This window comes from Ischnura elegans, chromosome 6, assembly GCF_921293095.1.
Source record: "Ischnura elegans chromosome 6, ioIscEleg1.1, whole genome shotgun sequence".
Taxonomy (NCBI): Eukaryota; Metazoa; Arthropoda; class Insecta; order Odonata; family Coenagrionidae; genus Ischnura; species Ischnura elegans.
This window is the reverse complement of record NC_060251.1, coordinates 79,935,355-79,959,181: the sequence shown is the minus strand read 5'-3', so window position 1 is coordinate 79,959,181 and position 23,827 is coordinate 79,935,355. Positions and strand designations below refer to the sequence as shown.

The 23,827-nt window shown below is 38.5% G+C and overlaps 1 protein-coding gene across 5 annotated transcripts in view; it reads left to right on the top strand.

Moving 5' to 3' along the window:
* Nucleotides 1-23,827, top strand: part of LOC124161054 (progestin and adipoQ receptor family member 3) — a 147,256-nt gene that overhangs the window by 94,470 nt on the left and 28,959 nt on the right. The window contains exon 1 of one of the 5 annotated variants that reach the window (XM_046537216.1): nucleotides 9,251-10,893. The exons of 3 other annotated variants lie outside the window; for them this stretch is intronic. In XM_046537216.1, coding sequence (XP_046393172.1) covers nucleotides 10,732-10,893 — 162 coding nt within the window. In that variant the 5' untranslated portion in view covers nucleotides 9,251-10,731. Of the gene's footprint in view, nucleotides 1-9,250; nucleotides 10,894-23,827 lie in introns of those variants that run through there. One more of the 5 variants, XM_046537221.1, reaches the window with a different exon arrangement.

Here is a 23,827-nt window from a genome sequence, read left to right as displayed (position 1 = left end):
CCTTCGAATCTTCTGTTGAATTTCCCGCACCTCGCTCAACTAGTCTAGAACTGCAATTCAAAACGTTTGCCGATAGTGAACCTAAGTTTTACCTTTCCCCTGATTCTTTAAGCATTTCGAAGATTATACCAGTTTTTCTTAAACGGCATCCATATTCTACCATGAATCAACAATGGTAGCATTCTTGCTAAAGATTCGTTAGAAGAGGCTATGGAGAAATTCGGATTTCCAAATGTAATTTCCAGAAAATAAAGCACGGATAGTCTTTGCAAAGTATTAAGCTTAAATTTGTTCAACCAAGTAATAGAATACAAAAATTATTTTCCTATGTTCATTTGCATAGCTGCAGGAATCAGGGTCGGGAATATATTTTCAGTGCGGAAAGGACAAGATGAATTTTATTTTCGAAGGGTGGTCTATTTTCGTGACCGCCATTCGGTGAGGTTCAACAAGAGGACATACCTATTTTGAAGTTTTCATGTACTTAATTTTGACATGTACTAAGGCTCTTGGACCAATCTACTTAAAGACCGGGATTTTAGCTGCGAATGCAACGCAAACGGAAGCGGTAGCACGTGCGAAAACACTTTCAAAATGCAGACCGAAGAAAGGTTACTCAAGAGGCATTCTCAAAAGGGAAAAAAAGATATGTCTCTGCGCCCTCGGGTCCAGCGGTTTTTGAGGGAGGTGAAGAGAAAGCGAGTTTCGGCCTAGTTCATGGCCGAATTGCCGGCGATGACGCGCCGGTTCAAGCGATAGCTTGAGTTCCTGGTCCAGACATCAGAATAAATATGCATAAAAGGTGGCTGCGCAGAAACCAGAATCTTAGCTCAATATTGAGACCTCTCTCCTATTCGCTAGCCTTATCATCATCATTGTTGATTCTCTCAGTATACAGTTTTCAACGGAACTGTTGTCTCCACATCTCTATTTATTGGGCCTCTATCTTCATATCTGTGTTATGGTCAGAATCAGTCCATCAGAATCATCACAACCCATCACGTAATTTCGGATTGTACAATTTCAATCGCTCGCATGAGTAGATTTTCTTTATAGCTCATATTTACCACAGAGTCTTGACCAAAGAGGCGATCAGGCGAGCGATTCGAAAAAGCGGTTTTACAGCGTATAAAATGAAAGGAACTACCCTTCGATCACTGAAGGCTAAATGATTTGTTAAATGGTAAAATTTTGGTCCCAACATCATACTGAAAGTAGCTGTGCAGGAGTTGAGAACTACGTAAGATATTATGTAATTCATGAGGAGGTTTGCACGAATCATTAACGCCACAGTCAACTTATCCTTGATTTTGCATAAGGCTTTTCCGTAAACATGTAAACGCATGTCTTAAGAAATTTTCGTATTTCGTAACAAAAATAAATGCAGTGGCAATGAAAAAAAAAGAAATTAATCTTTAAGATATTTTCCCCATTAAACACATTGTGTTTATTGAAGGGACCGTGGCTGTCCACATTAAGAGCTACTCTAGTGGTAATCGAAGACTATGAGGGCAATGGCTGTCCTTATTGGTATCATTCAGTTCCGGAGAATGGCTACCGTACCGTATCATTTTATCAAATAACACAAATCAGGGAAACTATAGTATCTGGCGATAAAGAAACTGCAGTCATTGGAAAATAGCCTGACGCATATTTAATATATTTTCCTAGTTCTTCAGTTTGAGCTTCGATTAAAATTGTAGGTTTGTTTTCGCATTAGTTAATGAGGCATTGAAATTGAGTTTCATCGTCTATCTAGCCCGAAGTCATGAGTTAATAGAATGCGCAGCTTCTTACGTTCAATACAAGCCAGGATTATAACCATCTCACGTATCGGGCGCAGGGTCATCGCCACGTGTCAACTTGACGGCTGAAGCGTAGGTTAGTTCCGGATGGCCTCGGGCTAAGACCATTTCCGGTCTGCTGTGGCATTGGCTGTCAAGAAGTGAGGACGATTGCTCTTCCTCTAACTCTGGAGATTCCACGAAGGCGATATTCTTTGGCATTGGTTGCTTCAACATACTAATAGCAACCATTATTTAGCTGTAGAAGAAAAAAATTGCAGGTTAAAAATTCCTATTGCCACTTTTACTTATTTATAGAATCAATTCCGAATTTAGCATTTATTTTGGGTGTGTTTCCGATACCCAGCCAGTAAATGGGTGATTTCAATGGATACCCATAATAGGTGGTATTAAGGTTTTGTATGGATCTCTAGCTAATTAAAGATATGTATTTGCTTATAATATGGGCCACTAGGGAGGCATTATTTAAATCAAGGGTGTTCGACCCGCGGCGCCCGGGCCGCATGTGGCCCGCCGGTTAATTTCTTGCGGCTCCTAGAGGCTGAAAAAATATTTATTATTATAGTATTCTACATATCAAGGTAGGTTTCCATGGAGTACTTAAGAAGCATTCTGCGAGCCTCCCCTTCCTTAAAGCACTTCCCTCTTCACTTTATAGTGAGACTCTCTTTCAATCTATCTAAAATCCTATTCTTTTCCTTCCCCTCCCTCGTTTTCGTAACATTTTACCCTATAACACCATTTTCAACATCCCCTCCCGCTAAGTATTCGCTCCATCCATACATTCTATCTTATCCGTATCTCATCTAAAAGCTGCCTCTCCTCGCCAACCATATCCAGCACTTCGTCGTTCCTTTTCCTCTCCGTCCATTTCACCTTCTCCATTCTTCTCCACGCTCACATCTCGAATGCCTTCAAACTTCTCTCGTCTTCTTTCCTCAGTGTCCACTTTTCCTCACCGCACAAAAATAAAACCAAATATGGACAAACTCGTCAAAAATAAACAATGTCAAAAATCGCATTGGTTGATTTAACTTTTTAACCAGTAAAGATTATTGCACTTTGAAATTATGTTTTCTTTTATTTTGTTGACGTGGTAGTAAAGTAACGTGGAGTACTGTGGCCCTCCGGACGATGTGAAATCGATTTTTGGCCCTTGCATTAAAAATAGTTGAAGACCCCTGCTTTAAATCATGATGAGAATAAGGATTTTGGGTATGACAGAAAGATTCCTCCGGTAAAATGATGGATAACAATGGCGAGCAGAAGAAAGGAAATACTGGTGGGTGTAGGTAGAGTCTGCGAAGACAGGTAAATATTTTTGGACAAAAATACCTAAATCGATGGATTGATTAAAAGCCTAAATCGATGAATTGAGTTTTTTTTATAGCGCTTTCACAACTCATTTATTTTCTTGCCTTGACCTCGTGCGCTCAGCGATAACTTGTAAAGGCCGTTTTACACGGGGCACGGAATTGCGCAGGTTAGAACTGCATTAATTTCGAAAATGGCGTGGAATTTCGCGAATGCATGAACGAAATTAGAACAGGGGCTATTTTGCCATCTCACGTCCACGCATTCTCGCATGTGTTCCAGCAATTCACCGCTTCACACGACGCAATTTTGACTGTGCATTCGTACACACGTCAGATTGTGCAAGTACGTGCCCCGTGTAAAACGGCCTTAATACATAAAACAAGGCGGAGTTAAAATGCACGCTTACTCTGGTTTCAAATTTATAGATGGCATATATCGTAGAAATAATGAAAAATGGACTTGTTTTTAAAGTCTTATTCAACTTCCCAAGGACTGAATGAAAGTAATTTTCCTTTACCTTTAATTGAATGCATTTATAGGTTATTTATTTTATTTGAATTTATTTCATTGGCAATCAAAGTCAACGTGAGTGGAAATTGGCTATTGGGTTTGAACACTGCTGCAATAATGTGCTTCAGATGTACTCAAGATATTGGCCTATTTTTTGTAAAGTACACCTCTAAAATTCTGGGAATGATCGGCAACTACCAGTTTCTTGCATTACCCTCTACTTTCCTAATGCTATATCATATTTCATGATTTCTATCACTCAAATATTAAATATGAGTAGATTTTCAATGCATAATAACAGTAATAAATCATTGGAATTTCAATTTTTTCGGTTAAAATGTAGAATGGTTACCTAGAAAGTTGATCTTGGCACTTGACTGGGGATTTGCGATTGCTAGCTTACATATGTTGAGTTCAGGCGAAATGATACTGCTCGCTCGGCAAGCTTTCCTATGAAGCCTTGGGCCAAATAGTGAAAGGAATAAGTTGCCTTTCTCGGCCATCTTTAGCCTGCATTTCGCTGATATATACCTGGTGAGCTCCACTTTCTATTAAGGACGAAAAAATTAGGTCTTTTTGCAGTTTTTTGAAAGTGTAAGGAAACATTATTAATGGGTACACATGAACTTACATTCATATACCTGACTGGCAAGAAATATCTCAGCTTCCAAACAGAGGCTATTTTAAGAGGAAAAAAATCTTAAGTCACGCAATCACTTGGTCTTTCATTCTTCGCCGATTCATTTACTTTTGAGTCAATAATGAATGCCATAATAAATTTGAGATAAAATCAATCAAATTTATGACATTAAAGCCATCAATAAAATTTACGACATTCGAGTGAAACTAGTGGAATCAACCCATTTTTTTCGAAAACAAGCATAATGCGTGTTAATTGTCGGAGGTCTAGCCTGATTCGTTTTACCGAAGATTATTATGATTGAAGGAGTCACCGAGAGTCTTGTAAAATGGTCTCTGAAATTACTGTTCCTTAAAATTCTAAAGTGAGGAAGAAGAGGAAAGAAAGACCTCGAACAAAATATACGGAACAGGTAAAGAATGATATGAAAGAGAATAAACATGTAGGTGTGACAAGATTAGCCGATAGGAGAATTGAGTGAAAAGCTGCGTCGAACTAATCTTAGGATTGTTGACCAGTGGTGATGAAAAAAGAATACTCGCTAATCAGGGCTGTGCAGCATTTCAAAGAAAAGAAATTTAAAATACATATTTAAAACACATTTGTAATTTATATTTGGTATTCAAATACATGACCTGAATGTGTCTTCTAGCATGTATTTCAAATACAAATTTTTGGAATTTTCCCTCTAAAATAAAAATTACGTTTGTAAAATACTTTTGAAATAGCTCTGATGACATTTCTGTAATATTATGCTTCAGAGATTACTTCTATTTCGTTAGAATAGAATGCTTGCAACTATACATAGCGTGCTAACGCATGTTCCATAACAGCGTATTTTGTACTTATTTAAAATACTATTTTGTGCTTCGATTTTTCAAATACCCAAGTGAAAGGTATTTTGTATTTTGAATTTCAAATACATTTGGAGTGGTATTTTGTATTTCAAATACTCCTCTGCCTGTATTTTTCCCAGCTCCATCTCTAGCACATAAATTCCCCCTCTTTGTCGCTTGGTACCGCTTGCAAAAAATGTCGAAAGTCGTTCTCTGTTTTCAGCATCATTAAGTCCTGGTGGCGCGAGATTTGCATCACATACGGCAAGCCCGTGAATGTGACGCGGTGGGCAAAGCCCTTGGTGGCCCAATCCAATCCCACTTACGTAACGGAGCCGTTAGGTTACGTTACGAGATTACGCCGCGAATGTTACACGCCGCGGTGAAAGTTGATCTTTATCCGAACGCGCGATTGCACTGTCAATTGTTTTGGCGACGACGCCCATCGCCCCCCACGTGTTCGGCATGGCGAGCCCATCCAAATGAGCTACGACTCGCATCCTCAAGGTGCAAGAGCACTCCGGCGAACTTGGTTCCTGGGTGTCTACCAAGCTCATTCAAGCCTCCGGCACGAAAGCTTTGTTATGTATCTTAATGTGGACGACATTACGTGAAGCCGCGGACTGATACGGGGGGGTATCAGATTGGGAGCAGGTTTCTAGGTCAAGAGTAGACAATGGCTTGGAGTTTCTTCTTTGGAACATCCCCAAAAAGTTACGCATTTTAAGTGATCCGTTGGATCGTAATGGCAAGATTTCAATTTGGGATAGAATGGGCATTCTTTAATCTGATATCGATAACGTATCCATTGATATTCCTGCACGGCCTCTCTTGGCATCCACTTAATAAATTATCTTCTCTCCAAGGTTTTTGAGTTTAATCGAGTTTTAACCAACATGATTTCTGGTTGACAAAACAAGTTTTGGAATATGCTGTCCAAATTCGTTTGGGAAAAACTTTTCTCGTGGATGGCGTGGATGAAATTTTATTTATGGACATGAGAGCGTTGAATACGCGATTGAAATGCAAGTACAGGTATTTAGAATAAACGCCATGGTTACAGAATTATTTTTCAATGTAATAGTCAACAAGAACTACGTTGTTTTTTTCTGTTGAATTTCAGTACAGTCGTTTTGACACGATAGACAGCTCTTAGATCCACAAATTAATTCATTTTAAATACTTAGGCGGATCTGGAAGGCTAATTTAAGCATTTCCCTTGTGATAATGGGAACTGAATTCCTGTGTTACTGATCTTTTCGACTCAAACCATAATATACTCAGAATTAGTTTTACATTCACCATGCGAATGTCAGAAAAAAACTGAAATTTAGTAAGAGGGTGAGTAAAGAGTAATCAATATCATTCATGAGTAAAGACATGATGATTTTTTTGCGTTTAAATTTAGTCTTCTCCTCCGGGGAAATTAATGCCAGTTCCAATCATTATTAACTATAATATTATATTTGGGCACATATTTATTTCGCTTCCACCTATTCCACTACCTCCCATGGCAACGGAAATTTGTCGTGAATCACTCTATTTTATCGCTGTAGGATACCCTGCTGATTTTTCCCGTGTTTTCAAATCGTGTTGAGGACAGATACAATTCATGTACTTGTGTGGAGAGAGGGAGAAAATGATTTGTAGAAGAAAGTGGTGGATGGAGCGAGTTTCCACAACGACTCAGACATGAATAACCATGACCTAAATTTTGCGTAATTTCCCTTGCGGCCACCCCAAAAGAGAAGTACGTAAAAGATTGAAAATTCTCCTTAATTACCAAATGACGATATCAAGAGGCCATTTGCAGCGCTAGTTGTATGTGAAAACGCATCTTTAATAATAACTGTAACATTTAAACTGCCTGTTTCAAATTCTTAGTCTCAGAAAAACTTTTGGATTGAGGCATTGTAGGAATTCTCCTTAATTACCAAATGGCGATATCAAGAGGCCATTTGCAGCGCTAGTTGATTTGTGAAAACGCATCTTTAATAATAACTGTAACATTTAAACTGTCTGTTTCAAATTCTTAGCCTCAGAAAAACTTTTGGATTGAGGAATTGCAGAATTAATTTGCAATGATAAAATTTACACCAGTCCCAAGTCATTCGCCAGGATAAACAATATTCAGATTTGGGTATATTTTTAATAAAATTTTGGCTGAATTACACATAAGTTCTGATGATACGAAAAGCATATGGTGAAAATTTTCGTCGAGAATGTGTTATTTGATTAAAAAAGAAACAAAAAAATGAACAAAAGAGATAACAATTGACTGCTCAAGAGAGAGGATGCATGTGTTACCATTTTTTGTCAGTTTTGATGTTGAGGGTAAGAAACACCGCTGAACCAAAATACTTGTTGGAATGTTGAATATGTTAATGTCGACAATCGATTGGCATTACGAATCTCCGCTCTTCAGTGATAGCGGACTCAAGAAATTGAGGGGAAGCGCTGATGATTTTTAAGCGAATGCAGCGTCAAAAAACTGTCTCGGAGAATATTGCGAAAGGATAGGTACGAGTAGGAAAAAAATAAACGGTTCGTCATAAAGAGAAAATCGAGGTTTTAGATGTTTGTATCGCACTTCAGACAGCATCCATTGTGACATTAAAAACAATATAAAAACAAATAAGGCAGAGTTTAACGTAAGATTTTGAGGTTTTTCTACTATAACAGGTATGTCCACGTATCCAAGCGTGGCAGATTTAGCAAGAGTATTTTCTTAATTCTTAATATCTATATGAGGCTGGTGAATGCATATTTTCAGGGTCGATTTTGTTTGTGAGGGCTTAAAATATGTATTGGATTTTAGTGATTTTGACTCATTCTTGATGCAATTAATACAATTGATATAATCCCTCATCCTCTCGTGCAAAGACAACAAGAAGTCCTTGCTTTGTTTAAAAAAACAAGTGGTATTATCGGTAGATATTCGTCCAAGAAACCCTAATCCATAATTTCACTAAATTGCACCTACCATTATTAAGAATGTAGGTAGAAGTTAAACTTTTCTCTCTAAACTAATGTGACCGAGCTAGGAATGTCAGAATTTAGGTAAAAGTAGATGAGGAAACTCTTGAGCAGGTAGGTCAGTTCAACTATTTGGGTAGCACATTAGAGGTAAACGGATAAAACAGGAAGGACATAAGAAAGAGAATTGCGTTAGCAAAGGGGGCGTTCATGAACAGGAAGGAGCTTCTAAGAGGATCGTTATATAAGAGTTTAAAGAATAGGTTAGCGAACAGCCTGATCTGGTGTGCAGCTCTTTACGGTGCAGAAACGTGGACACTTAGGAAGAAGGACGAGAGAAGACTGAAGGCATTCGAGATGTGGGTGTGGCGAAGAATGGAGAAGGTAAAGTAAATGGAGAGGAGTAGGAACGACGAAGTGCTGGACATGGTGGGTGAAGAGAAGCAGTTTTTAGATGAGATACGGAGGAGACAGGAGGTATGGATGGAGCGAGTACTTAGCGGGGATGGGATGTTGAAAACAGTTTTAGAGGGTAGGATGTTGGGTAAACGAGGGAGAGGAAGGAAAAGAATAGGATTTTTAAGTAGAATAAAATTGGGTAGGTCTTAAGTACTATGAATTGAAGAATGGAGTGTTTGAAGGAAGGGGAGGCTCTCAGAATGCTTCTTAAGTACTCCATGTAAACCTACCTTGATCTGATGAATACTTAAATAATAATAATAATAATAGCTGTTCTCATTACTCATGGAGGCAGTTTTCGTCCCCTCGTTCAAAGAAAAAAAAAGAAGTCTTTGCTTCATGAACAAAAAGTGATATAAATAATATATATTTATCCATGAAACCTCAATGCATAATTTGACTAAATTGTAAAGTTATGAATGATGCGATGACAAATTGAGGTTTTTTTCTCTAAATGAACGTGACCGAAGTCAGAACCATGTCAAACCAATAAAAATGATAAAGGCGGAGGAGATGAGTGGTGGGGAGTTACGAAGTCGGCTGTATCGAAACAGACTCCCACCCCTTAGCGGAACGAGATCCTCCCCATACCATCCCTCCCTGATCCCCACTCCGCGAGAAGTTGCGGAAGGGAAAGTGAACCGTCCTCCGCGAGTCTCGGCTCCCCATCGTCGGCAAGGGGCACACTCGCCGCTGAGTTGCCGTCGGAGCAACTACGGTTCTCCGATCGTGTGTCGACGACAGCCAGTGGAAGGGGTCAGCTTCGGACATCAACCGTGTGGGAAGGAATTGTTGGCGACCGAACGGAAGAGATTGCGTTGACAGAAATCGGCGACGAATCAGCAATCTCCGGCGCTATTTACCGGGGAGGAGTCATTCATCGCCGAGGACGCTGAAGATTTCACTCTCCAAAATATCCCAGCGGCAGCTTCTCAACACCTACCTTTCTAACTTGGGTGCTTAGGTTTCTATCCGATAGAGAGCTATTGAAGTGGCGAGAGAACGGGAGGAATTAAGTGCACATTAAAGGAGGAACAAACTGTGACCGGCGTTATTTACCCAAGAAGATTTGAAGTTATGACACTCCAGTTCACTACGCCCACCTTTTTGTTCGAAGGCTAAAATTTCCTTAAGGGGAGACAAGTGGATACTCAATATCTGTACCCATCACGCACGGAGGCAGTTTTCGTCCCCTCGTCCAACCCGAATAAGATCTAAAAACTCATCATTCCTCCCGCCCACGTTGCGACCGGTAATCAGACTAAGCAGAACCGTGGACGTTGCCCCCAGTAGCGTTCCTGCATAGTGGGGAGCTACGGTCATTGCACAGGCAGCTCCTTGCTTCTTCTCTCTCGCGGAACTGACCCCCTTTCCAGCGCTCGAGAGACGTTCGTCTGTAAACCTACGGAGTATCACCAAAAGGCTTCCATCCCGCTTAAAGAAGATCTGCCCCCTTGTACCACCCCCCAGGAGACCATCCGGATGAAGTGATCGTTTTGGAAAGAAGAGGATTCCGCCCGTCCTTCGCGTACGGCGAAGGTTAGCAGGAGTTCGACGTCTCCGGAGAGCGTTGGCACCGTGGAACGAGGAAGAAGAGACGAAGAGGTGGCCGAACGCATTCGAACAAAGAGCGAAAACAATCGCGAGTGTCGACGACCCAGGCGAAGTGGTGTTTGTGCTCCAGACAGTGCTGCCAAATTGACCGCTTCGCCGGAGACATCAACGCGCCACAGCGTCGACGAGGCCGCGGCTCTGTGATTGCTTACTTTCATCTCCATACTCCTCTGACCCCGATCCGAATTTCATCTTAAACCAGTGTTCTTCCTTTTTTAGTGCCCCAAAAATTCGTCCCTTTCCTTTCTGCGTTGTAATAATATCTGTGTATATCAGTTTCGTTTTTCACGTCTATAATTTTCGTCACACCTCTGATATACCTCTTCATCAATTGTCCTTTTTGACATAGAAAGCACTGTCTGAATCATCAAATTGCTTCTCGTGGTGGAGCGAATAGCATTAACTCCCAAGCTTTTCCTGTTGGCTACCTCGTCCCTTCAAGTTCCTCCAGAAGAGTGAATCTACGGGAATACATTGAAAAATACAGGATCCACAACCCCGCAGCGCATCGAATCGCAGTCGCAGCGTCGATTTTTTTTTAGCGAACATCTTCCATCGACAGAAGATCCTCGAAATGTCTCCAGAAATGCAGTTTCTCAACGCCTCACCGGAAGAGGTGGAGGCTGGAGGAGACATCTGTGAACCCTCTGGTGGTGGTGAGGTGAAGCTCACTTGCGACGACAGAGACGTCGGGTATGACACTGAAGATGGAGACGGGGTGCATCGCAGTGAAAGGGTTCGTAAAGGGTTTCAGTGTTAGACATTCCCAATTTTCATACCTCTCTCAAATTTTACAAAAAGCGAAATCTGTATAATCCTCAATTAATTCTCGCGTAATCATTCCACAATATGTTTTTCACAAAAATGGCGTTTCAAAATATCTGATTAATTGTGACATCATCTTCCTGATTTGTGCTTGATTTTAAATTTTTCTTTTTCAGTAAATTTAAAGTAAACTATAGAAATACTGAGCCACCATTTTCATACCATAACAGATTGCCTTACTGCCAAAAAGTTGTTTCTTTGTCCAGTCAAAACATGAGAATAGGATGCTGCTGAAACTTTAAGTTTAGTTAGCTCAAAGATTAAATTAAACAATCTGAAAAATAAAATTATTTTCAATACATTTAAAAGCAAAAAGAGTTTAACAAATAATAATGAAATAATAAATAGTGATAATTGGTACTAAACTGTCAAAATCAATAGAAAATATTAATGGGAATTTAAATAGCTTCTAAATCAGAAAATTTATAACACGCGTTGAAAATTTTTACACTTTGAGAACGATGTCCATCTTATTTTTATACTAATTCATATCAGTTTTGATATTTGAAAGGAAATATTTTAATTTTTATGCTCTGTAATATCCACCTGACATATTTTTATTTTTTTCGCTTGTGAAACGAAAACTTTCGAATTTATGCTTTCCTCACTCTTATATAATACATTTTATTCTCCTCTGCATCTGACATTTCGACGTTTTGACGTGTACTTGAATTGGTCATACAAATGAGAACTCAAAGATAGTGTAAAATTATCTAGGATTTTGAAAAAAATACTCTTGAGTTATTGACTGGAATGAAATTGTCAAACTAATTAGCCGAGATGAAGAGGTAGAAAATATATTCAACAATTCGAAACTGTTTGAAAATATCTGTTTCTAGTTAAACTGATTAAAAAGAGATTTGGAGAGGAAAAACATTACCTCGGTCGACAAATATTTCAGCACTTCTAAATCTGATTAGAACGGAGATTTTGTAAGTTACTAAATGAGTTAAAATGATCCATGGGCTAGTTTTATCCTCTATTAAAAGTAAATTTTGATGAAATTAATCATATAAAGAGTGATTCATCGCAGATTATAGACGTTTTTTAAACAAGAATCTTAACATATATTGTCTCCCATAAAGTTGTAGTTCTAAGTGATTTGGGGAGGATAAATATCCAGTAGATTGGGTAGATCTTTCAGAAATGTGCAATTTACTGCATTCTAATGATCGAGGTAAATTCCCATAATGAGAGTATTTTTGATTTTATGTGCTTTAGCCCTACGAACTGGGATTTTTTCAAGGCTATAGATAAACTTTGATTAGAAATTAAAGCTTAAATTTATCATTAAATGCCATAACAAGGTTTTCTTTCAACTTCTTTTCAATAAAAAGTTGACATTCGTGAATGATATTTGCTGTCAGAAAAATCACCCTAATTATTATGCAACCCACATTTATTTATTTTAAGTGGTTTTTCTATTATGACGCAGTCTCTATGTGGCTTGTTGGGAGTGTATTACGCGTGTGTTGATTGATCCGAAACACTACTGAAGCTAGGGCTGCTATCTTAAATTATTTGTGACAACTCTAGGTCCCTATCTGTATTGCCTCGTGGGATTAACCTCGTACCATAATCTACCGCAATTTTTCACATTTGATTTTTTAACACTCCCTATTTTCTACCAACCCTTGCGAAAATAATAATCAATTGAAAATTTTCGCTACAATATTCCATTCCATTCCAGAATCTCAGCAAAATTTCGATGCATTTCAATTTCGATGTCAATTTTCTTCATAATTTTGACGTGATCGCTCAGCGCTCCCATGGCACCATCCGACTTTAGAGTTAGATAAATTAATACCGTGTAAGTTTTCTATGTGGTGGTATGTGATGGTGCAGCTCATATTACGCCTCGAGCAGCTGAAATTTCTGCTATGTTAAAATGACCGGTTCGATGCAGAAGTCGAAAGTCCTGCCAAGAGCTTTTACTGACGCTAGCTAGTCCTACATCAGGAATTCGCATACCATGATATACTTGATGCAGTGCACTAGCTTTGCAGTGCAGCTTTTCGTGTGAACATTTCGGAAGAAACAGAGCTAAAATATGCCATGTGCATTGCAGTAAAACGAGTTCATCAAACATTGCGCTATATGATGGAAACTAAACTACAGAGGGTGGGTTTTTTTCATTTGATTTTGTAAAAGTTTAGCAAGAATTTCAAAATTAAAAATCAAGGTCTGGAAAGTATTTTGATTTTGTTTTTCTTAAAGGCATTGAATATTTTTTTTAATTCCCATTATCACGTTGTAAAATTGAGTGATGAAGTGGTTGTCATGGGTGGAGCAAATGAAGAGATTCGATTTACGGTTCGATTTAAAATCGTGGCAGCGAGAGAAATTTATTTCTCTATGACTCCGACCCCAACTTATGCTCTGCTTGGAGAAGGTCCTATCTTCTCCTATCGGATGGCTTGAGCATGGTAGAACGAATCTCATGGAATGCAAAAGCATTGGAAGAATCTTATAATTCAATAGCATTTTGAGCCTGGGCACTTTTCATAAACGTATTTAATTGTTATCTCACAATATAATCAGGCCGATAATAACTGAATTTACAGTTTGAATTACGCGAATTAGCTTGAGAAAGGCATGCAAGAAAATAGAGCGGTATATCAATATGAATCAGTGAACAACTGAAGTCAAGCACCAACTTCAGTTTGGTACTGTGGAAGTCGAAGCATGTACTTTTATTTGATACGTTTCAATAACCGCCTACAAAAACTCCTCCCATTTAAGAGTCGTTCAAAAGAGAACAAATAAACATTGTAATTAATCTCTTCACTTTTACCTGCATCTTTGACCTTTATCATTCCACTGCCAAGTTATTATCGATTCGCTGGATTGATTTCAAGGTTGCACTTCAATGGACGAGATAATTGCGATCAAGAATTGAAAATAATTCAGCCTGGGAATTCCTTGAGCTAGACTTGAATGTTTTTCGTAAATCTGACAGCTTATTCGTTTTATGGGTCACTCATTCAAGCGAAAAATCTACGTGAGTTCAATACTGAGTCCGCCTCGTGTCTGTTCTTTACCAGTCGAGCACTCACCACTTCGGTTGCATCGGCATTTTTCCCCCGGGAATGTGCTGTCCGCTGCCCGGTCTTACCTTGTCATTGGGTCACCACCATAGCTGGATGAATGCTACTGCATTCTTGAACTTATTGGAAGGATTGCCCTTCGCGAGTAATTTCAATCATATCGCTTTCTCGGAAAATGAGGCTAGGCACGAACGCAAACGAGTGCTCCTCAATTCTTCATATCTTTTGAAGTACACAGCGTGATTCAGAGGGATTGCATCTCTCAAGAGGAAACGTAAAAATGGAATCTAATTATTTTTAAATTTTTTTATCCATGAGCCGAGGTTCCATTTTTATTTTTATTTATGTTAAATTCAATATAAATTACATGAGATATGAGTCTCAAATAATTATATGAAACAATTACTCCATTCCAACGGCCAAGTTATCATATCTCTCAATAAGAGGCGTAAATATGGAATCTAATTATATTTTTGTTATTTTTATCACCAAGCCGAGGTTCCATTTTTGTTTTTATTTATGTTAAATTCAATATAAATTACATGAGATATGAGTCTCTCTCTAACAGTCACCCCATTTCTACGGCCAATTAATGCCTTCGTTTTATATATTATTAATAAAAAAATTAAATATCTTTTTTTCACCATCGTACTCTTTCGCTATGAAGCGTTGAATTATGCTTACCCTTTCACGTTTACCACATATTCAGCCAATTATCAAAGTTTTCATCGACCTTTTGTTCCTTATAATTTGCATCAACCATCTGCTTCATCTCCTTTTTCCTTCAGCAGGTTCTTGAGTCACTAACCATGCCAAGTGCTTCCTCATTATTTCCTCATTGCATCCATTATATAGCTATCCTTCTCCATAACTACTCTAGAACTCCAGCGCATTCTACATCCTCTTCTTTGTAATAAACGCCCTCTCTTAGCTTCACCCAAATTCTTCACCATAATATCCTTAAACGCTATCTCATCTCATTTTCTGTGATTCTCGCCCATGTGATTGGCTCAACACAAGTGTACAGGATGTCGCCTAAATGGACAATTTAGAAAAGTAGAGGAATTTTCTTCGTTATGCAAAAATCTAGGAACAAAAGTAAATATTCTACTTTTTGATATACACACTATTGGGCATCCAGAAATTAGTAAGAGAATTAACAAAAAAATGACTCCATCCTGTCACCACTGACTTAGTTTTGTTATTTGAGTTCCACTGCAGGGCATTTGTGTGAAGAAGCGAACTGGACACTGGTAAACAATAGGGAGATCGGTGCAAGTGCACTCAATGCGGGACAATTCCACAGATGAAAAATCTTTCACCTTGACTTTAGACTCGCACTATAATCTCTCATTTTCGAATTGAACTCACCATGCTTTATATTGTGAAGTACTCGGCGTGAAGTCGGAATATCCTGGTTCGAAATGATGTTGATTTGTGGACTTTTAGCAGCACTTCTACCATAAGCCATAAGCATACGATAAGCCATGTAGGAGCTCACATATTATATTTTAACGATAGTGAAATTTACAGCGCAGAGAAAATTTTCTGACACTTCCATGTATTTTAAGAACGGTTCTATTATTCTCAGATTTCGTTTATTATCCCATCATTATTATATTAAGTTAACAATCCGTAAATAGACTTAACTCCCTCGACTGGACTCTCCTCTGCGCTCTTCTAACTATTTTATATTTACGTATTTCTTCTTTTTGACATTTTTAACCCACTTGGTGCCACGAGCCGATATATCGACCTTTATTCCACGGGCAAATAGTGCCACGAGCCGTTATGTCGCTTCAAACGTAGATCAGATTAAAAATCATAATAAGCAAATACATTTTTTTCACCCTGATCCAGATGCTGACGGATTTCCATTTGCCATCTTACTGAACGTTTGTTTAATGGCTGATCATATACATTACAAAGAAAAAACAGAGGAACTATAAAATACGGATTGAGTGCTTGATTATCATAAAATATATTTAGGTCATTTGATACAAACAAATTTGAAGGAAATAACCAATCGTTTAGATTTTTAAGATGGGGAACTAATTGCAATGAAGCAATGGATTTCATTAGGCTAAACTGTTTTTCAGTCTCATCAAACTGAATTTGAAATTTTATATTTCATCATTGAAAGATAGCAACTTCTACTGATTGTGAGCAGCTTAAGACTTTTTTATTTCCGGGTTCCTTCGCGCTCTCTTAGTAAAAGCAGCACCGATTCCAATTTTACGCTGTTGCTCAACCCTTGCCGCGTGTAAAGCGAAATTTTGTGCTCAATATTATAATACAGATTGCTGGGAATAATATAACTTGCTTTATACACGTTTTTAACATTTTTAGAATACGCTTTTGGTTACTTGTATTTCGGTAAATGGAAGTCATATTTATCTCGTTCGTTAAGTGAAAATTCGCGTAGGTATATAGTGGGAAATATTGCACTGTGACCCAAAAATTCTACAGATTTACAGTCTAATAATTTTTGTGGGATTTCTTTTACTTTTTGGATTTTTTTTGCATATTCGAGAATATTTTCAACCACAACAACAATTCGTTGGTCTCCTCGGAACAAAGAGTTATCCGGCGTAATTTTGAGATTACGACTGCAATCAAAATATTACGAAACTCTTCAGTTAACCATTTCTCCTCTAGAACATATCATTGAGAGTTTTGATTTCTCTGGTTATTCCTTGAGCAAAATGCAATTTATTTTATCAGTCTATGTAGCTCTTTCCCGTACCGTTAGTATTGACAAAACGTTTTGCTTTAATGAACGTGGAATGTTTTAAATCATCAATCATAATAAACATATGTGTTATAAAATTATCAACCTGTACAGTGGTTATGTCATCACAAAGGGGTCTCTCATTGAAATTCCTAAAAGAAAACCGAGAAAGTTTAAAGTCATATCTTGACTGCACTTGTTTCCTGTAATATTGAGCTCATAGGTATGCTATGTTACATAGTTCCGGTGTCACTTTCAGTTCCGGGTGCGAAAGTGCAGACGCTTCACGTAACAGCCCGTCTAACATAGACTAGTTCCACCTGTCGGGCGCCAGATATAAAATTCTCTCTAGGCATCCATTTCTTCCTTTTCCCCTCTTCCAACTACACAGATTGCTCCGCTTTTCGAAACTCTCTCTCATAGGAAAGGCCGAGAGGACATGAGAGTGGCGTGGGGAAACCGTTAGCTTGATTCGACGACCGTGTATCTCCATCGTTGAGCCAGTGGTTCACGGAGCGGTCCACGGATGCAGCCTGTTGGGAAAGGTCTGCTCGGACCGCGAGCAGGTGTATCGCTCGGTCTAGTTTCTTCGACGATGACACATGCCGCGACTGAGGCGGGGCTCTTGCCTTCGCCCAACAATATTCGCTACATCGAAAATGGGCTGTATTTCACATAAATTCCATGAGAAAATGTTCACGTCGAAGCATTGGTCTTGGTTAAGCAAGTAGCCAGAGAGGGTTCTATAGGAACTCAAGTTCTCCCCGAAAACTTTCCATCCTTCTCAAAATAATTCAGTGCGACCAATGAGACCAACATTGGTTAGCTAATGAAACCCCTAATTATTATGTGTTTTCATTAGTATTCGTGGAAAAAACTCTATGCAGATAATTTTTAATAAAAAAAATGAAGTTCGTATAAAAACCTTATTTTGTTCGTTAATACATTTTTCAAAAATCTCTCGATTAAATGGTCAATTGGGCATTAAAATTTGGTCTAAATCCACTAACTCATTCTTAACCTTGTGGTATCCCATTATAGGATTTCTTGGACTATTCACTATAGGGAGACTAAGGGGAGACTTAATAATAAGAATACTTTTTTATTAAAAATGTATTAAAAGTAGTGGTATAAGTAAAAGTGAATTATCCAAGAAATTTTAAAATTTATTCTCTTACGGGATTTAAATGGGCTATTGTGTTTCTTAAATTAATCAAAATTATTCATGAAATTCATAAAAATAAGCCCACTCCACCCGAAATCATTTCCTGACAAGACCTGAGCCATTCTAACATTTCTTGTACAATTTAAATACATTGAGAGATGCTTTTAGATACACAGTTCTTTATAGGATAAACGTATTTCATGGTGGGAAAGAGTCTTGAATGAAATTAATGGAATTATGTCCAGGATCGACTTAACAATATCTTAAAAATTAAACTTCCGTGTTGATAAAAAAAAAATATTTGACAAGATATTCCTCGTGCACGGTGGTGATAAATTTATTCTTCCACTAGTATTCGTAACTTTTTGAGTTACAGCATTAGATCACATAATCAAAAATCATCTACATAGAGTCCTGTCCATGAATGCTAATGATGACACTTAATCATTACGCTTATATGAAACCATCCGTTTAGTTAGGCACCAAAGATTAAATTCTGAGGGCCTTCTCTGGGAAGATATGGAATAATTCATTGACAATTATCAGCCGTTCTGAATTATCGCATTTTCTTTTTAGACCGCCTCACGAAGAGGAGATGTTTTTAAACCCTAAGGGTGTTCCTTTCAGTAAATACTCTCCTGCTTTACTCTTTCATTCTAGAAAAGATCTCTGAGGTTCCAAAGAATTTAACTCATAGTAAAAATGTATTTGTATACCAACGATAATAAGATATTGATAAAGGGCGTAAGGTACAAGAATTATGTAAATGCTAAAATATCAGCTGGTAGGAGAATTCAGTGAAGATCTGCATCAATTCAATCATCGGATCGCTGACTTTTGATGGTGCTTACTAAATTTAATGGTGTTGAAATGAGTCCCGTAAATGTATATAAATATAAACTTCACTTTAATCATTCAAGGATGTATGCCTCTAGGTATATTTATCCAGTGTCAGTGTAAAGAATTATTCACTTCAAGAGAAAGTCCAGTGTTTCAGCCCACCAGAAAGATTGAAAGCGTATTCGATTATCGTGTCCTTATCCGGATTTGCCGTCACAAAAAAGCGGACTCTTCTTTCCCCTTTATTTCTATTTTTTTTTGTTACAACCACTTTTCCCAAAACCAAATCCACCCTTGACCTAGTACCGCAGCACTGGGTGTACAAGGCATTCAGGTCATAAAGAGCGTAGGTTCGGGTTCGAAGGCACTTTCCAATCCTGACCATAAGTCGTTATATTTTTGCAACCTTGGAAAAACTAATGAAGATAATATACAGAACCTTGTGTAGCCATCAATAAAACTTCACAAGATAAAATTCATATCTGACCTAATATTTATATTAATTGAGATAGGCAATCTCGTAAAAAGTGATAAAATCACAGAATGACCTAAATGAAGTTTTACATTCAGTAAATTATGACCTTTTATTCAAGTGTGAAAACAAGAATAATTTAATAAGAATCTTAGATCCTATATTTATCTTATTATTTAACTTATTTGTCTTAAAGGGGAGACTTAATAATAAGTCTATTCATTGCTATTATGGATCCTTTCCACCGTGTCATTTCTTCCATTTTCGATGTTACCCTGTTGAGGCCATTTTACTCGAAGCACAATCTGACGTGTGCACGAAGGAGCAGTCAAAATTGCGTCGTGAAAAGCGGTGAATTGAAACAACAAAATGAAGAATACGTGGACGTGAGATGGCATTTAGCCCCTCTTCTAATTTTGTTCGTGAATTTGCGCAATTCCACGGCATATTGAGAAAGAAATGCACTTCTAACCTGCGCAATTACCTGCCCCGTGTAAAACGGCCTTTGGAAATATTGAGAATAAATTGATCGCTCCGCACACGCTGCGAACATTTTTGGAAACGCTTTACAACTCATAGTGGCAGCACAAATAAAGATTCCACGGGTCGGATTCGGGCCTCTTCAATGTACTCCCCTTGTGTTGGAAAATCAGGCGCTCATATTCAGCGCCCTCTTCCGACGAAAACCCTCGGCATATCCTTTCGCGAGTTTGCCAATTAAAAACTGAGCGGCGCAAGATTCGCCCGTTTTCATTCCCGAGGTTTTCAGATGAATCGATTCTACTTTTTTTCGTTTCCGACTCCACCGATTCTTATTCATACCACCAGGTGGGATATTTGTCAATAGCATTGCTGTCATTAAAAGTTAAGAACTGAATGGAATAAAATAACAAAAACGACTAAGTAGCCCAAAGTGTATATTATTTTAAAACAGCGAATTAATATTATTGATTTATATCCTCAGATTTAATAAAATAATAAACACTTTAACTGTTTCTAACACAAGTTTTTAACTTAATAATGCACAGCGCACAGTGGCTTAGGTATGTGGTGGCCTTTATGCCCAAAGCTTATCGTCTATTTTCAAAATAATTATCTTCCTGGAATAAATGGAATCGAGAAACGACTTCAGGTGTTTGATTCTCGATTCCACCAATTCTATGACACGGAATTGGAATCGAGGATCGATCGCCTAAAGTCGATTCCGATTCCATCGATTCCAGGAAGATAAATATGAATGATAAGATGAATATAGGATCTAAGATTCTCCCGGCGTATCAAATATCCCATCCGGTGGGAATCCCGAAAAACCTTTCTTCATTTTTCTCCATTCTCGATTCCATTGATGCCAGGAAGATAAATATTTTGAAAATAGACGATAAGCTTGGGGTATAAAGGCCGCCTCACACCTGAGCCATGGTGCCATGTATCTAAGTGAACTATGTATGCCCGAAATAATATAAGTGTTTTATCTTTTTAAAAAGACCTCACGATATATTACTATAATATTTATTTGCTATTTTTAATAAACATACTCTTTGGGCCACTTAATATTCTTTGATATTTCCATCCATTCTATTCTTAAAATTTAATCACAGCCATGCAACTGACAAATCAATATTACACATGCTAATATGAAGAATAATCGATGGAATTGGAATCGGGAATCGATTTGAAAGAATCGGAATCGAAGAAAAGTGGAATCGACTCATCACTAGTTTTGACGAATGGAACTCCCCACGCTCACCTGCCCACGAATCTCCACCTTGCCCTCCTTCCACCCCGCGCGGCGGCGTTGTCAAATTTCTCATCGTCGCACTCCGTCGCTCCTGTTACCTGGGAGCGACCCGCGCGGGCGATTGCAACCGCGCTATCCGCCGGCAGCGCAGCAACGGAGCGGGATGCAGTTGAAAGGCTGCAGAGGAGAGTCAAGTCAAGAGGGTGGCGGTGGGGGAGAGCAACTTTCGGGTCGATTGGGGAGTGAGAGGGCGGGAGAGAGAAATGTGGCGCGTGTAATGAGAAGGGGCGGATTTCACTCGAGCCGTGGACGTGAGGAAAAAGTGTTGGCTGGAGCGTGTTTACGAATAGAAGCCCCCGAAACATGGGCGCACCCAGCGAGGGACAGGAGGGGGTAGCTGCCCCCCCCCCCCCAAGAAGCAGAAATAGCATATGTCTTTAAGGAAAATTATATTTTTTCAAGCAAATAATTTTAAAAACTAATATAGAGCTGTTATATTTTCCTTAAAATGTTGGTTTCATTCACCTTTTCCATGCTTAAATCTTACCTATAACTTGAACAACCATGGCCTGCACCCCCTAGTTTTGATCATGGGTACGCCCTTACCCAGCAACAAGAATTTAATAGGAGTAATACAATTTCATCGCAACAGAAATGAAAACATTTATCCTCGAGACGCTGTGTTAACTGAGTTAAATTAGTCCCTAGTATTGATATGGAATGGCATTTAGTGATAATATTGCGGAGATAATGTGAATAGAAATTATAAAAAGATGACCATCAGTGAATTTTGGGCTCACAGTTCCATGAAAAGTAAAATTTTACGGATAGCTAAAGGGTAAAAACAGTACAGCGACCAGACTTATAATATCCCTTATCACTGAAATACGTTGCGCGGGTAATTGCTGGGATTTTTCATGAGGGAGGGTTGTGTGAGTCAAGCTTTAGATTGATCCCGGTGCTGGGCGTAGACTGCGAAATAATTTGGAACATCTCGCTCTCATTGACCCCGAAAACGTTGTTTTACTCTCCATCTCAGACGGCCTGGTTTTGGGATGAGTGTGGGAGGATGCAAGGCATTGGAGTAGCGAGGGGGGAGGTCCGGTGAGATCGGATCCCCCCCGCAATATATAGAAACACAATTACTTTACTTGATAAAAGAAAACAAAATATTAAAAAAATCATGAATTTTCAAAATATTTCTTTCATAAATGAAGTTTTTTCGATAGTGAATAGTGTAAAATTAGTTCTAAACCCTCTACTTAGCGCCCTATCTTTTAAAAAAAATTCCCCCCTTGGTTTTGGACCCCCCTCGAATATAATTCCTGGCTACCCCACTGATGCAAGGGAAAGATGCGGCCAAGGGAAAGTCAAGACCGATAAAAAGTCTGTGAAGTGACCTCAGGCGTAAAATTAAAGAGTGAAAGAAAGTATGGGCTCCCTTATTAGCAATGCTAATGAATAACAGCTATAAGGATCACCGAATCACTCAAAGTAACGCACTTGTTCTTGCTTCTCACCGTATAATTATAAAAGGAGAAGAACCTGGCCTTGAATATGATGCAGGGAGACGTCGAAAGTCTTCGCGTTTGAGCTTATTTTGTGTGTTCTTTTCGATGTACTTTAGTGCTTCACGTACTGTGAAAAAACTTTTTGAATTCCTCTCAAATTGTGTCTATTTTAAAATGTACGTATATACATCAGGGTGTCCCGATTGTGATTGGATAGTTCCTTAACCTAGTTAGGTTGTCTTGTATGGTATGAGGTACGATGTGGTGGAGGCTATTAACATCAGCTAAATGAAACATGGCAATGTTTCCACTTAACTTATTTGAGCAAGACGCAGTTAGTTGTTACTTGTGAATATTGTTGTAAGGACGAAATTGATCGTGCTCAAAAAAATCCCGTGAAAATATTGTAACGTACCATTTAACTGGCTAGGTTGCTCTGCCTTATTTTAAATCAGTGGAGCAGCGAGGGGGGGACAAACCCCCCTCAGAGCTCAGAGAATTATTTTTATAAAAATACTTTAATTTGAGAGGTTTTGTAATTAATGTTAGGGGGACGGATGACTCACAAACAAAACATCAAACTGTTCACACATCCGTAAAACTCACTATTTTGAGCCATTTATCTTAAAAATTGTCTGGGGGAGGGCCCCCGTACCTCCCACTTACCGTGACGGGTATTCCGTACCCCACAGACCTCCCAGTATTTGTTGAACCTGAAATATAGCCTTAACTCCTAGCTGCGTCCCTGTCTCAAATTATCCCTAAAAATAAACTTTATAAATAAGCACATATCTTCATAGAATGTTTCAATTTTAGAGGTAACATTACAGGTCGGAGGATACGAAGGTAGCGAAAAATACCACAGTAGTCAACTAACAGGGATTGGGGGTGAAAATTTCACCGAAAACGATTGGTAGGTTATGCACGAATTTATTTATTATCCCCCAGACACGATGTTATGATGGAAATTTTAATTTGAGAATAAATAATAAGGCTCGTGTACTAAGGTACACATCGTTCCCGTTACCATAGATATATGAATTCATTTTTGAGGAAAATCTATTCTTTTACTTGATCACAAAACATTAGTTGTATAACCCACAAATTTAACAGTTGAGATTCATGATCTAACTGTGCTCTTCGCAATATGATGACAGGAAATAATGCCCAGGTACAATCGCCAGTTGATTTCCATACATGGCTTCTATTTTAGGCTGGTAATTCTTGCCATATTTTCTTAATACATAGAAAATACAACTTTCTATTGCACCCCAAGAGCGGTCTAATACTACCATCAAAAACTAAAATTTATTCATATCATCCATCCATTTGCGTCGGAAG